The sequence below is a fragment of the Plectropomus leopardus genome, chromosome 11 (genome assembly GCF_008729295.1).
Source record: "Plectropomus leopardus isolate mb chromosome 11, YSFRI_Pleo_2.0, whole genome shotgun sequence".
Lineage (NCBI taxonomy): Eukaryota > Metazoa > Chordata > Actinopteri > Perciformes > Serranidae > Plectropomus > Plectropomus leopardus.
The window spans coordinates 22,643,957-22,658,620 of record NC_056473.1 but is presented as its reverse complement, the minus strand read 5'-3'; the positions used below and the strand labels follow the sequence as shown (position 1 = coordinate 22,658,620).

At 42.8% G+C, this 14,664-nt stretch overlaps 1 protein-coding gene across 1 annotated transcript in view; it reads left to right on the top strand.

Annotated features, from left to right (window-relative positions):
• Positions 1 to 14,272, top strand: part of mrpl23 (mitochondrial ribosomal protein L23) — a 42,017-nt gene extending 27,745 nt beyond the window's left edge. The window contains exon 5 of the mRNA XM_042495423.1: positions 13,222 to 14,272. Within this exon, the coding sequence (XP_042351357.1) occupies positions 13,222 to 13,386 (165 nt within the window). The 3' untranslated portion in view covers positions 13,387 to 14,272. The remainder of the gene's footprint in view (positions 1 to 13,221) is intronic.
• Positions 14,273 to 14,664: the final 392 nt, after the last annotated feature.

Genomic DNA, 14,664 nt, shown 5'->3' with positions numbered 1-14,664 from the left:
AGGACAGGAAGGAAACAAATATATAAGTGAAGACACTGCAGCTGTATCAAGGTTAAAAAATATTTCTAAAGTAACATCAAAACAGATAACAAAATGAGTCTGAAATCAATAAAACATGCTGATTATATCACACCACTTCTGTCAAAATTGGGCTCATCACCATAAATAGCACCACAAAATATAATGTGTTGAAACTATCAAGGCAAAGTAAACTTTGTCCGAAAATCAAACATAAAATCTCTGCGCTCTAGCTCTCTTATTTAGGGCATCACTATGTCTAGTGAGCTCCAGTCGGCCCCTTTCTCAATGATATGTTTTTTGCTAAGAATTGGGAGAGAAATTAGTTCTAAAAATCCTGATTCTCCCTTTATCCTGAGTCATGCAGCACTTAAACATATCTGTCAGCATTCTTGACGTATAAATCTTCGGAAGGAAGAAATGTGCTGATACACTAATTAGTGTGTGTACATATATGTTTGTGTGCACACGTGCACGTATGCTGGTGGCGAGCTTAATAAGAGGAGAAGCTTTTCCTGGTGATCAAGCCTTGCTGAAATGCCCCCCTTCTCCCTATATGTCTCCTGATTTGGAAAATTCACTGTTAAGTAAAATCCTCTGTGTGTGTGTGTGTGTGTGTGTGTGTGTGTGTGAGAGAGAGAGAGAGAGAGAGGGAGAGAGAGAGGGAGAGGTTTCATAAGAGCTCAGTGGAGAGAGAACATGAATTATAGAGAACAGAGCAGGGTCTTAACCATCCGGTTTGGAATCTCACACGCAAACCTTTTTTTGAATGGCTACAGTCGAGGCTCTCTGTTGTTTCTTTTCTCACACTTTGACTGTCTTACGCCCGGTTCAGTTCACACAATACAAACTTTAATCACATCTAAGTGCTGCAGATTTAGCACCGCAGAAAATGCTATTAGAGATTTATATCAAGATAAACAAAAGCGGGATAAGCAGGAATAACCGCCTGAAAAGAGCACAGAAATCTGTGTGACATCAAATAAGCGACACAATTCAGGTACACGGTTAGATCTGACATCTCATTCTCTCTGCCTCTACGTCTCTGTCTCTACATCTCTTTCCCCGCCTTTCCTTTTAGAATTGATCCTTACTTTATCTCTCTCTGCAGCATCTTCTCTCACCACCCTCATTTTCTCCCACATTTCCTCCAGGTTCCCCCTCTATTTAGATAGCCATGGCAACACATACACAACGTGAGCACACACACACACACACACACACACACACACGCACACGCACACCCACGCACGAGTGCATGCTCGTAACCCTTCTTGATTACCCCTGACCTCATGACCTGTAATGACACAGCTGCCACTTTGATCAGCCAATCACCATGCGGCGCCACCCAGGTTCTCAGTGGGGCTGCCACTGGCCTGATAAAGTCCTCTGATAGGCCCCTGCTGATGCATTTCCTGTTTTGGTATGCTTCTTCATTTTTTATTTTCTCCACCAGCTGGTCGCCGCATTCCTCAGAGTCAGGGAGGGGGCAGGGGCATTGCCTGGATGTTTATGTTGCATGTGCATGTAGGGGTGAGTGTGTGTTTGTGTAAGGGTCTAACTGTGTGTTTGTGTGTGTGTGTTTGGTAGCCTAGATAGTTGGGTCTAGGGTCGAGAGGGGGCGGGGTAGGTGGAGGAGATGCTTGAAATTGGGGGAAGGGTATGTGAGGGTTGTTTACATGCGTTGGAGAGAAATGGGGTACATCGTGGGGGTTGGGGGTGAATGACATAGATGGAGGGGATAATGATAGTGAACAGCTGTTTATATGTGTGTATGTGTGGTTATGGGGGTGGGTGGTTGGGATAGGCAAGGGGTAGGTGTGATTTGGCTTTAAGGTACAAAGATTGGGTTGCCGTCTAAAACAGAAGGCGATATGATTCATCGTTTGTCGGTCATTATTGCTGATATGATCGTGTTGTTCTTGGCGGTTGCTATTATTGTTGTTGTTGTTGTTATCCTCTGAGTGTCCAGTTCAGGGATGTAAACGTCTTTGTGGGTGGCTGGGTGTGTATTTAGATGGGGATGATCTTTTCTTGAGAGCTCTGTTACCAGGGTCCAATGTCTCCAGTAGCAGGGTGGGAGCTGACATGTCCAGACATGAAAACTACCACGCGCACAGACACACACACACACACACACAAAAAATACACGCACGAACACACACACACACACGCGCACACACACACACACACTTTCTCACTTACACCCTCTGTTTGTCTCTGGGCAGAAGTATGCGCGCATGTATCACTGGACGCCCCTGCACCAAGTGTGTCAGAGGTTCCCTGTGAAAGATCTTGAAGTATTTTCAGTTGACACCGGATTCGGTGTTCGTCCACCTGCCTGACTCCTGCTCCCGCTCTTTGTCCCACAAGGCACGTACACACTGGCTGGGGATCTTGGATTACCACACAATTAGATATGAGGTAGAGCTGTTGGTACGACTGTTGGTACAGAGTCATATACTAAAATAATAATTATAATAAAAGAATGCTGAAATTATTATTCCAATATGTATTTTAATTTTTTTTATAAATGTGCCCTGTATCCTGAAAGAGAGCAAGCATTAAACTATTGCGTCACATTGGGCCCTCTCAGTCCACACACTGAACCCCTAAATATGCACTTCTGTTATGTCATATAAACAAACCACGCGCCTATCTGCTGTGTGCTCGAGGTAACTTAAAAGATGGGTGAGTAAGTTGCTATCTTCCCATGTTTGTACTTTTTAAACAGAAAACACATGTTTCATGCTGTGATATTTACTGGAAATGACATACAATATAGCCAACAGCAAGTAGGTTATTAGCGCTGATGATTTCCCTCCAGCCAGCGGCCACAATTCAGGTGTTTGTAGTTAAATGAGGAGGCATGGAAACCAGTGTTGCCAATTATCGTTTAATGAAAATAGCTAGCACCATGACTTCATATGCATATTGGTGATGTCATTGTGCATTAATGGAAGCATTAGTGTTTACCACAGATTACCAGTGTATCTTTGGGGGGGGGGGGGGGGGGGTGTTAGACCGCTAATCTTTTTGCAGGTCCGCGAATGCAGCGCAACAGACGGAGTTCTTTTTGTAAGTGAAAGACAGTTTTTTGCAGTAGAGTGAACGGTTTATTTTCACTTTTAATGCAGCTGATGTTCAGCTGCGCGTCTCTGTCTCTACTGCGCTATAAATACCCAACAGTGTTTTAATACAGCTCTTAATTAACATTCCAGCTCCATTGAGACTGTGGCGGGACAAATTAAACTATGGCGGCCCTCCATAGTCTGGCCAACACTGACCATATTGGATTCAACTGAAAAATCCCCAACAAAACATTTAAATGGCATGAGAGCTATGGCACTTATACTATAGTGCAGCACTTTCTTGCACTTCCAACGTTGAGCTAAAAATAACCTACTACCAGGAAATATTTAAAAACTGTTCAGTGATTGAGAGGGGGGTTGCAATTTAAGGGGATAATTTAATTTCAAGACTTACAGGGTTCGTACTGCCAGGAAAACTTATTGCATATCAATCTGTGGAATGAAGCTATGGAACAGTTAATATGTGGAGCTAAAACAATGTCCAATTATTTTATCTTCCCCTTTTTATCTGTAAATAATGTAAAATTGTAGATATTTGAATTTGGGTATGTGGGTATATGCATATATGTTTAATTAAGTAGAGTATAGGTTTAAATCAATAAGGAAGCTGGTTAATTAAAATTCAATAACTTGTGGAGAAGGGGTGGCATTAAATGAGTGTACTTCTTCTCACTCCTTTTTGTATATGTAAACCAAGTCATCATGTGTTTGACAGTTTGTTTTGCTTTTTTTTTATTGTCTGTAAATATTAATGGGTTGAATTCATGCTTTTTATCTACTTTATAAAATAAAATAAAAAAATGTGAATATTGATGGACAGAAACTTCAAAACCACTATAAAATGTAATTTCTTTAATTATTATTAACCCAGCTCTGGGCACTGGAGTGAACCTCTGAAATTAAGACCTTTAATGTGCCAATGCCGAATTGAGAATCAAACAGCAAACAATTAATTACCCTATGTACACATATAGTACAATCTGTGCACACAAAAACATTGCTTGCAAACAGGGTCCAAAATATTGTTTGTCTCCATCATGCGGGCCATAGGCCATTTTTGTGTGTCTGCATGTCATTCATACATGCAGACACGCACAAACATACACTGCTGCAAGCCAAAGCTGACCAAGATATTTGGCTGTTGCCGAGCTTTGGAGGAGATGTCATTGTAATTGGAGGGAGGGCCAGGTCGTGACCCTGAACGAACCCACAGCAGGATGCTATTGGTTAGTGGTCTCCTCTCACTGCCACTTATCTGTCTTTTACAGAGAGAGATGATTTTACTTTGCACTTTCTCACAGCTGTTATTTTGCTAAATGCCTTCCAGGCTCATGTCATTTCAACAGTTTGACTTCTTCACCTGACTTTTTAGCTGTGGTATTTTCAGTGTATTCTCACACATCTTCCTGCTGAATCATCCTCACCCCGCTGTCTTTTTTGAAAGAACAACAGTCCAGCTTTATCTGCCTTTTGGTATTGACTTTCGTCACCCCTTCACCCTCCCTTCTCCTCACTCTGCCTCCATCTGTGTCGATCACTCTTATGATCCTGGAATTGTTTGTACCAGGAGGTCTGGACAGAGACACAACGGGGCAGTGTTTGTGTGTGTGTGTGTGTGTGTGTGTGTGTGTGTGTGTGTGTGTGAGTGAGAGAGAGAGAGAGAGAGAGAGATAAAGTGAGAGTGAATGTGTGGCCCACCCAGGGGCCTGGCAGCCATAGCTGTTTACAGTCATCAGGCTACATCTCTCCTCCTCCTCTGCCCTCTACCATCGTCTTTCCTGCCTCTCCCAGTTTTCCTTGACTCTTTATCTGTGATTGTAGATCAAAAAAAGCATCTATAGATTATGCAACATGAGGCTAAGAAACTATAGAGTAGAGACCATCAGTGCAACATGCCATGAGTGTATAACCAGTTTTCTGTCTTTTAGCCTTTTATAAGAGGAATCCCTACTTTGAAATTGTTAGTATACAGCAGCTTGGACTTTTTACACCAATGAATTGTAACTCGGACTTAAGACTTTTGATTTGAAAATACTTGATACCTTTCCCCGGACCTAAAGTTCAAGAGTGTGCCTCAAATCCATTTATTTCCCTTAAGTTCTTGAATCAGCTGATGTTAAGGTCATTCATTCTCAGAAAGAGTACGTACTTAATTCCTAAGAAATTGCAGGAGAAAAGCAAGAAGAGGTAACGTTACTCTACTGAGAGTCAGTTGGGGGAAAAAAAATGTCATGATCGTTTTATTATTGAACAAATACTATGCAGTGTTCAGAAAAAAAAATAATTGCAGTATCAAAAATTCAAGACGAAGACACAATAACTTTCAACAAACTTGTTTTAGCAAATACAAATCTTCAAAAGCATTCATGATTTTTGTAAAACTAATAAATTATTTCTTTGTCGCAAGAAAGGATTTATATTTGTTGAGGAGCACATTATGACTTATTTAGGACTCAAAATTCAAATTTTAGGACTTTTAGGACTAGGTCAGTCTTGACATGAGACATAATTTGCAAAACAATGACCTGGTCCCACCTCTGGTATACAGGATGCAATAACCCGTTTTAAGACTTCACCAAATTTGATAGTAGATTTCACACTTCACTCTTGGAGAAGAACTCGAGTTTTGGGTCAGAGTAGACCTTTTCAACTGACTGAGAATACACATTTACTGCTTTTAGTTCTGTTGGTTTGTTCAGGTAAGAGCTGTGTAAGTCAAAGCAAATCTGGTAGATCCACCTCCAAGTGAGCTGAGATACAGTTTGTTAAAACTGTGAATTCCACATGAAATAACTACAGGAAACAGTCCCATGTTGTCCATTGTTTGGTCATTTTTTCATATAATTTTATGGGCGCAAGGAGACGGATGTTGACATCGGATAGCCAGCAGTTACTCATGCTTGGAAAGGATAGCATGACAAAATGAACCAAGAGCAAACCACAGTCTGTACTGATCACTGTAGTCTGCTATTTCCTTGGTATCTTGTATGAAGACCAGCGATGCTAAAGTTTGTCAAAAAGTGCAGACAAGTCTACAATGCTCCGTTGAACCTAAAAGACCTGGAATCAGATTTGCTCCTGTGCTGCTCAGCAGTCAAAATCTGTAATCTTGCAGGATGACAGGTTGCCAAAACTCTGTCCAATAAACAAGCTACTTGTGAGTCCATCTGACTTTAGTTTACAAGCCTCGGTTCACTTGTAATTGGCCAATGTGAACTTAAATGAACCGAAAAGAAAAAATGCAACAGCGTTTTCATCTGTGGCTGAGACCAAAGAAAGCACACTCAAAAAGGTGTGATCACACCTTTAAATTTCACAGTCTGGCTGCCAAAGCCTGTTTGGAAAGATTGTAGTAAACGTAGTAAGTCCTCCTCCCTGGAGTTGAGTTCTCCTTGAGCAGGGCGCGTGACCTCCTCTAACTGGTCAAGTGGAGCTTTTTACTGGCCAACAGTAGGAAAACGGTGGCTCTTTTAATCAGTGGAGTTGCTGAAAAAGAGCATGATGCATGCTGCAGTCAACATTTCCCTAGTTAAATAGGGTTTATACACACACTCACACAGACAAACACACACGTATATCCCACACACTCAGCAGGGGGCTGCCCTCAGCTCTAATCCTGGTAACCTCATCACTGTGGTCTTTCCCTCTGTAGTCTGCCAGGCTCTCCTACTGTGCGGTCAAAATAGATTCTACCGCAATGTGAACACCTCTGTCTCTTTTCTACCACCACACACACAGACTACTACTACTACTACTACTACTACTACTACTACTACTCAGGATGTCTCTGCGCTTTGCCGCAGTTTACCCCACCACACTGCCACCACAGCCGCATGAGCCGCAGCTTCATGAGATTTCCCACCGCGTCGTCAACACCTCTCGGTTTCAGTGTGCGGTCCAGATTTTGCCGTACTCTACCGTCAACCGCCAACATCTGGTTGATTTTTATTGAGTGCTCTGTGAATGGCTCTATCTTCTGATGCCTTCTGGATTGTCCCTCATCAATAAAAAGTGAATATGTAGTTTGTCTGACAGTCTCTAACGGCCGGTGCGATGGCTCAGTTTCACATTTTCAGACCACTTTAAAGCCTTTTCAGTCTTTGTGACCACATTGAGAGCTCCTCTCTTTCTTAATTCAGTCAAGTGTGGTCATCCAAGAAGTCAGTGTACTTGGCCCCTGCCCCTCAGTCACATCTTATTTAGCTGCACAATAACTCTAGGTGCTCGAGGTTACGAGAGAGCACAAAGGAGAGGCTGATCTCAGGTCGTAAAAGAGTGGTTAGAAGGGTTCCTTTCTGATGGATTCAATTTTTATGTCGTCTCGATTATCTGAATGGAAGTCGCCGTTTGACCTCAAGAGTAGGTTTACAGCTGTTAAACAGTCTTCAAAGTAATAAAATGTTGCGCCAAACTTATTTCATTCCAGAGGACATAAAATCTGATACCATGGAGGCTGTCCTGTGAATTGAGGATATTGGAAAATGAAGTCAAACCTACTACAATGGGGTTGAGTAATCATCTTTGAAAGCCTCCTTTTGTTTTTCTTTTTTTTTATGTTAAGATTTGTAGCATAGCTTTTACTCCACGCTTACTGTGCAGCCCATTTAAATACAGATGTGTATCTCATCTGTCACACGCCGATGTCTGGTCCGGGTCCACTCTGGTCTCAGTCATGTCCCGTATGTTTTAACTCTCAAAGCAGCAGGTTGAATCAGCCTTTTGTGTCCTCTGCTGCCGACTGTGCCATAATGTTCTATTCAGCTCCAGGTCGGAAAAGCGCCGCACACCAGCACCTTCCTGTTTTCATCAAAGACATTTTAACACATCAAGCCAGAACAACTATGGCTTTCATATTTCATACTTAAATCTAAGCTTATGAATAATAAAAGAGTCACCCCCTTCGCATTTTTCCCAGTATTGATTTCACATGCATTCCAAGGTCGCCGGACACAAATTCATCCATTCTTTCAACATTCTTCTGTTTTTTTTTTCCTCTCTTACAGGGAAATTGTTACACACACAAACGCACACCAGGTCTTTTTCTTCTCCCCCTACGGCTGTTTTTGAGTCACGACTGCGTGCTTAGTTTGTTACAGATCAGAAGCAAAGGTCAATCAGATAGAATACAGTTGTCCTTTGTGTGTCTCTTTCCATCTCTCGCCCGGTCTTCTCTCTTTTCACTCTCCTCCTCCTTCCCTCTGGGGCTGCAAACAGGATTACTTGGGGTTTGTGTATGACTGTTGTGTCCACATGAGCACACACATGCATAAAACCAAGTTGATTTAGGGACATTTCACTAAAGTACATTTGTGCCTTCAAGGCTATTACCAACTATAAGCGAACAGCACATTACAATAAAGATGCAAACCATTTTCCGAATGCAGTGAAAACAATGCGGGGACAACATTTGTTGTCCATAATTTGACAGATGTCCCCAATCAACCGGTTAAAAAGTCTGACAGTGGTCCCCCAAATGACACAGCGCAGACAGACACCCTAAATACACACATCCTGGAACAGAGCAAGACATTAAATTAGAGCTTAATAAGGAAACACACATACACACAGATGGGGAAAGTGAGACAGGTTGGTAGTGAGTCAATGACAACATTTGCCTTCCCCTCTTAACCCCCCCAGTGTTTCTCCGTCTTTTCCCATTGAGAGGGAAACTGTGGGTGTAATGGGCTGTTCATGTGCGTAAGAGGAGTATGTTTACATCACCAGAAGCGCAGGGCCTCGTCCCAGTATTCCTGGATGGCAGCTTGATTGAATTGGGTAGCATGGTGAAGATGATGGCAGAGCGAGGGAAAATATTCACTCCTACAATTTGTCGTCTAGGAAGCATGGTACAGAAAAAAAAACCCTGCATAATGCCTTACTGTCTTTCTCCACTTTTGTCCTCTTTGGCCAGGCCTGTGGTCTTCACCATAAATCACTCAATATGCACTCATACACACACTCCCTCTCTCTCACACACACACAAATACACAAGTAGCGAGAGGCAGACAGACACACGGGAAAGATCGTTTTGGCTCGGAGCATGCGGCGACCTGGGGGACACAGGCTCTGTCTCTGCTGTGGTGCAATGTATATATTTCAAACAAAAATATAAATGCGAGCACTTTCTTTCAATGCGGAAATGTGTCCGGCAGACGCCTGACACACACACACACGTGCGCGCACACGCACGAACATGCAGGGTGTGGCCCGCTGCCAACAATAAGACTTGTTTAACGAGTCTCGGCGCTTTGTTGATTTCAATCTTAGGGCTTTGTTGTTTTTGTGAATCGCACTCTCTGAGGCCAATATTAATCTTCGCCGTGTGTATACACAAGGTGTCCAGCGCAGCGCCGTATAACTGGGAATTGTCATGCGACAACGTTTGGTTCAAGTTGGGTGAAGTCTTGTTTGGCTCACTGCTTCATTGTTTCCCCCCCGTTGCCAGGTCTGGTGTTTATAGCACTGTGGTAGACCCCTTCCTCTGTCATCCCCGCTTTCCTCTTCCTCCTCCAAAGTCACGTCCTCACATCGCCTACTCCCATCTTTCTCCCTGCTGCCTCCTTCTCCTTCTCACCGCTCCTCCTCTTACTCCTGCAGCAAACTTCCCTTGGCCTGGTCCAGTGTTTGTGTTCAGGATTATGCATTCCTCGATGGCAGTGTGTGCGAGTGCAGAGAGACACTGAGGGCCTTGGCAGGGTGTTCGGTTTCCAGGTGCTTCTCTGGTGTTTGGCAGCTCTCTGTCTGAGCCTGACTAACCCCTCTCCTCCTCACTCGCTCTGCACTCTTGCCCCTCTTCCTGCATTACTGCACTCACTAGAAAACCTCCTGTAGTTTGCAGTACAGGCGTTGCCGCAAGACAGGAACACAAGAACAGGGTGGTTTTTCTTTTGATTGAAGGTTGTGCATATTTTTGCTCTAGCTGCTCCTCAGAGCTGGTATCAGAGAGTTTAGACTCAAATGGTCAGGGTTTAGAGAGAAACATGAATTCAAGTCTGTGTAAAGTATCACACCAAAATAGTCGTTTCCATAATAGTTGTGTTTTGGATGGTTGGATGCAGTTAGACGCCCGGTCATGCCAGTATTGTCGGATTGGACATGAGGCTCGATTGTAGCTCACACACATAAAGACTGGGTTGTGGTTAATATCTTAATGCAATGACCTGTGGATCTGTGTAGGCTAAGACCCAGCCAGTCTCTCCCACCAGGGTGTCTTGTTTTTCACTCAAAACCTCTAATTAGGATTAGTCAGTAACTAAGAAATGCTGGTGGAAGGTGGACTGTGGTCTCTCCAACAATTACAAAGAAAATAGAGAGTGGCTAATGGGGCTCATTGTTTTTTGCTTTTACAGGGACAAAAAAGGATTTATATAGAAATAAACTGTAAACAATGTTATTTAACAAAAAAAGATAATTGAAAATATATTTTGCAGCACGAGGTTTAGCTTAGTGTATGTAATTTGTGGGGGTTTTTGTAATATTTTGTTATTAACATAAACCTGTTTGGATGCTCCCTATTCCAAATAACATGATTTTTTCCGGACATCTAGATATATGATTACTATCAACTGACTCCACCCAAATGCACAAACTTATTTGACTGGATGTCGGTAAAGCAATCAGACTGTTCCACATCATCTAAAGTATGGCTGAGCGCGAGTCATGTTTTATAGTACATTTAGGGCATATAGTGCAGGCTGAATTGGTTCAGTTTTGTATACATTTTCTTCATTTCCATTGTGAAAAGGTGTGGATGGCACCTTAGGTACCTTTGCAGCTGTCCTCATTTTTCGTAAACCCACTGCTTTGGGTAGATAACATACACGTTTTTCATACATTGGTAAACTATAACTATAAAATGAAATTATGTTTTGTTCTTTTTTTTTATTACTGGGCCGACTGCTGGCAACTTTAAAGGTGACACCTTTATTTCACCTTTTCACCTTTATCTCAATGCATGAGCTGATGACGTGAATCCATCAACGCACCTTAAATTTCAATATAACAACTTTGAATACTCCATCTGTTTTTATCGTCTCTCTTACATGACATATATTTTTATAAATAAGTGCATCTTCATGCGTTGAAAAAAGAAATATTAACTGCGATCGGATTATGCAAACAGCGTATTCTAATTCTCTGTTGTAGAGAAAAAAATGGTCTGAGATTTGTTCAGTGTGTTCGAGCAGCATTAAACCCCTGCTCTTGCCTGACAAGAAGTCAGTCTACAGACCCACGATTTTAAAATATCTCATTGAGAGAGAAAGTCAAGAGTGCAGACTTCACTCTGTATCACAGGTGAACAAGGAAAAACAGTGAATACTGTTTGCAGTATTTTGATTAACAAGTGCATTAAGTGTATAAATTGACTGTTATAGGATTTTTTTGTGCATGTACATTTAAAAACATAATTGGCTCTGACCAGTTAAGGGAGTCAACTCGTATGCATTTCCATTTTTCCTCTCCACTTTGAGTTACCAGAAGAATTATATGTTGCTAGTTTCACATTAAGCCTCTCCTGTTAACAGTGTCCTCTAGCAGCAGCAAACACTACATATTTTTTATGCATGGAGATATAAAACTAAAGAAAAAATAGTTTAAAACCAGTCTACTTGTAAAAATCTGTTTTATTTTATTTTATTTTTTGCAGTGAATCTTGGTTAAACCAGAAACAATGTGCTTTTCCTCAGCAAAATGTGGCACAGCCTCAATTCAGTGATTATTGGGTCGTGTTTTAGGAACGAAGCATCTCATAACATGAATGTGTCAGTTCTAGCCAGCGCTTATCCAGTCACTGTTTTTACAAGCTAAAGTCCACCAAACATCCAATCCTTATTCATCTTATTTTGTTAACGGTTATTATGTTCTTACCTGGTCATAACACAACACTTGCAAACATGACCCTGAGCACTGACATTTACTGTATACATGCAGTCTTAAAATACAATAATGGTACCCAGGACTCCTGCTGTAGGTTGTCGCAGTTGAGCAGGTTTTGGAGCAGACGAGGCCAGCTCCATTCTTTATCTTTGGCTGAGTGAGCTTCATGTTGTCTCCCCCTTTGGGAATTAAACCATGCTATGTGGTAATTATATGCATGTTTCTCTTGGTATTTTGGGGGTTGGAGACAGACAAAGTAACATTCACATCAGAGCCAGACCATTCCTTAACGCCTACACACTGACCCCAAACAAAATATTTCACATATTTAAACAGAATAGTTGATTGACAATTGTGTTCATGGAAGCAATTCATTTTATAGTGGTACGCCTCGATATAAAATAATTGAGAAGATTACGAGTCACATAATGACATTTTTGCTATTTGTCATTATGAAGGGGAAGCTGTTGTTTGGCGTGAACTACAACGCTAGCGGTCATTAATCACTTTGGGAACATTTGTAAGGATTAGCAGTTTGCTCAAAATCCAAAGCGATTAGAACTGACACATGTGAGTGCAGTTTGATCATTAAAAGTTATGATCCAGCTTATACATGAAGTTGAGTCATTTAAGGACAATGATTTGGCTCCTATTGAGACTGATAACAGTGAATTCTTGTTGCCAGGTGTCCATGGGAGAGGCTGAGAGGGATCGGCTATGGATATGTGTGCATGCCTGCACCCACTGACCTGTTATTTTTTTTTTGCGCGCAGGCGTGCAGGCATGCATTTGTGTGTACTGTACTGTACTCTACGGCAGCCTGACACAGACTACGGTTGGGCCAGCGATGCATTAGCCATGGCCAGAGATGGGTTGGTATGGAATAAATAATGGATACCATCCTTTCCTTCTGAATAAATCAAGACCAGAGAAACGGAGAGAGATGAGAGATTAAATGTGGGAGAGAGTTGGAGAAATTGAATGCCAGAGAGAAAGAGAGCATTTGTATAACTGCAAGAGGAATATAGAGGGAGAAACAGTGTCCTGAATTCCAAATCAGTATCTCTCTTCTCTCTGCAAAGGAAAGGAAATGTTTTAAGGAAAATGCATTTTGTTTTTTTGGGGTTTTTTTGTTGAAATTATTTAAAATTAACAACTCCTCTCCTCTTATTATTTGGCCAGAACACGCTGGTTTCTTTGTTCATTTTGCGCTTTTTTTTCCTTTGCATCCCAGGCTCAGGGCCAGACGTTCTCCTTCCCTGACATCTTCCCGCAAAAGGATGCGACGTCGGCGGAGGGCTCCATTGAAGAGATGCAGGAGAAGTTCATGGAGGACGAGAAGCAGAGGCAGAAACCCGACCCCAGGAGAGGAGGGGTCACGGAGTGGTTCGGACTCTGAGGCAGCCCACTGATGGCCGGGAACTCTGCGCTCATATGTGCGCGTGGGCGTTTCATTGGGAGCGACATATATTGATTTACAACGCGCCTGCTGTGATGTCACTTCTATTTCTGTAAGATAGTGCTCACAAGTGTGTAGTAGAAGAAGAATGAGCATGTGTGTGGGAGACCGGAGACATGTGTTTGGTGTGTGTGAGTGTGCATGTGAGTTTGCGAGGATTCGGTCCAGTAACTCGAGCCAGAACAGAATCAGAGGAGGAGGAGGAGGTGGAGCAGGAGGAGGAGGAGGAGGAGGAGAGTGGCCGGGCTCCATCTTTCATGAAACCAGCCCACCGTACAGAATCACCATCACCTCAGATGACCTACTCTCCTTCCTCCTCCCACGCTTCCTGATCTACCATCTCCTCCTTTTGCCCCTCCTCTTTGCCACCAGCACCTCCGCACCCCTTGTTTATTTGTCACTTCTCTTTCCTCAGGAGTTTTTTTTTTCCTTCTCATATGTCTCCCTCTCTCTCCTACGCTCCTCTTCCTCTTCCACGCTGGGGAGGAGTATAGTGTGCCATCCCTAGTAGCCCTGACTCTCAGCCAGCTGGATCAGACTACCTGGACAACCCACATCCTTTCCTCTTTTATGAGTTTGCCTCGGATTAATTGACCACTTTAGGTAAACAACAATTGAGATGTTGTTTCAGCAAAGCAACGACATGGAATTTGCTGGAGTGTTTTATTATTTTGTGGTAGCACCTCTTGCCATAATTCTGAGAGAAGATTATACCCAGTGTTTATGTGTGTGTGTGTTTTTGCCTAGCACGCGGGACTTGCCAGTGAATCTGTCTAATTGTAAGTGCTGTTGGAATAAGAACTAATAAACGGTCACTTGTCCAAAAGCGCTCTGCTTACTTTCTCTTGTGTTTCCCTAGCCTCATCTCCCACGGCTGCTGCGCTCAACAACTGGCACTTCGAGACGCTGTTCGCCACACAAGCTGGCTTGCGCGTGTGCCAGCGTGGTCTGGTAGCTGTTTTGACAAAAAAAGGATCTGTGTTTGAGTCGGGCCACTGGAGGACACAGCTCTCTTACGGTAATAAGGCCCATAAAGGGGAGGGATCTCTCTCGGGCTCGCTCAGACCCTCCATTATGCTGAGAGGCCAAGGTTACAGTAAGTGTCCCCCAGCCGTGACCACTAATGTTGGCCAGCTAATACAAAGGTCCAGTCCCTGACCTCACCAAGCCAACTCAGCTATCACTAAGGAGAATGTCAATATTGATCCTGTTGGCCCA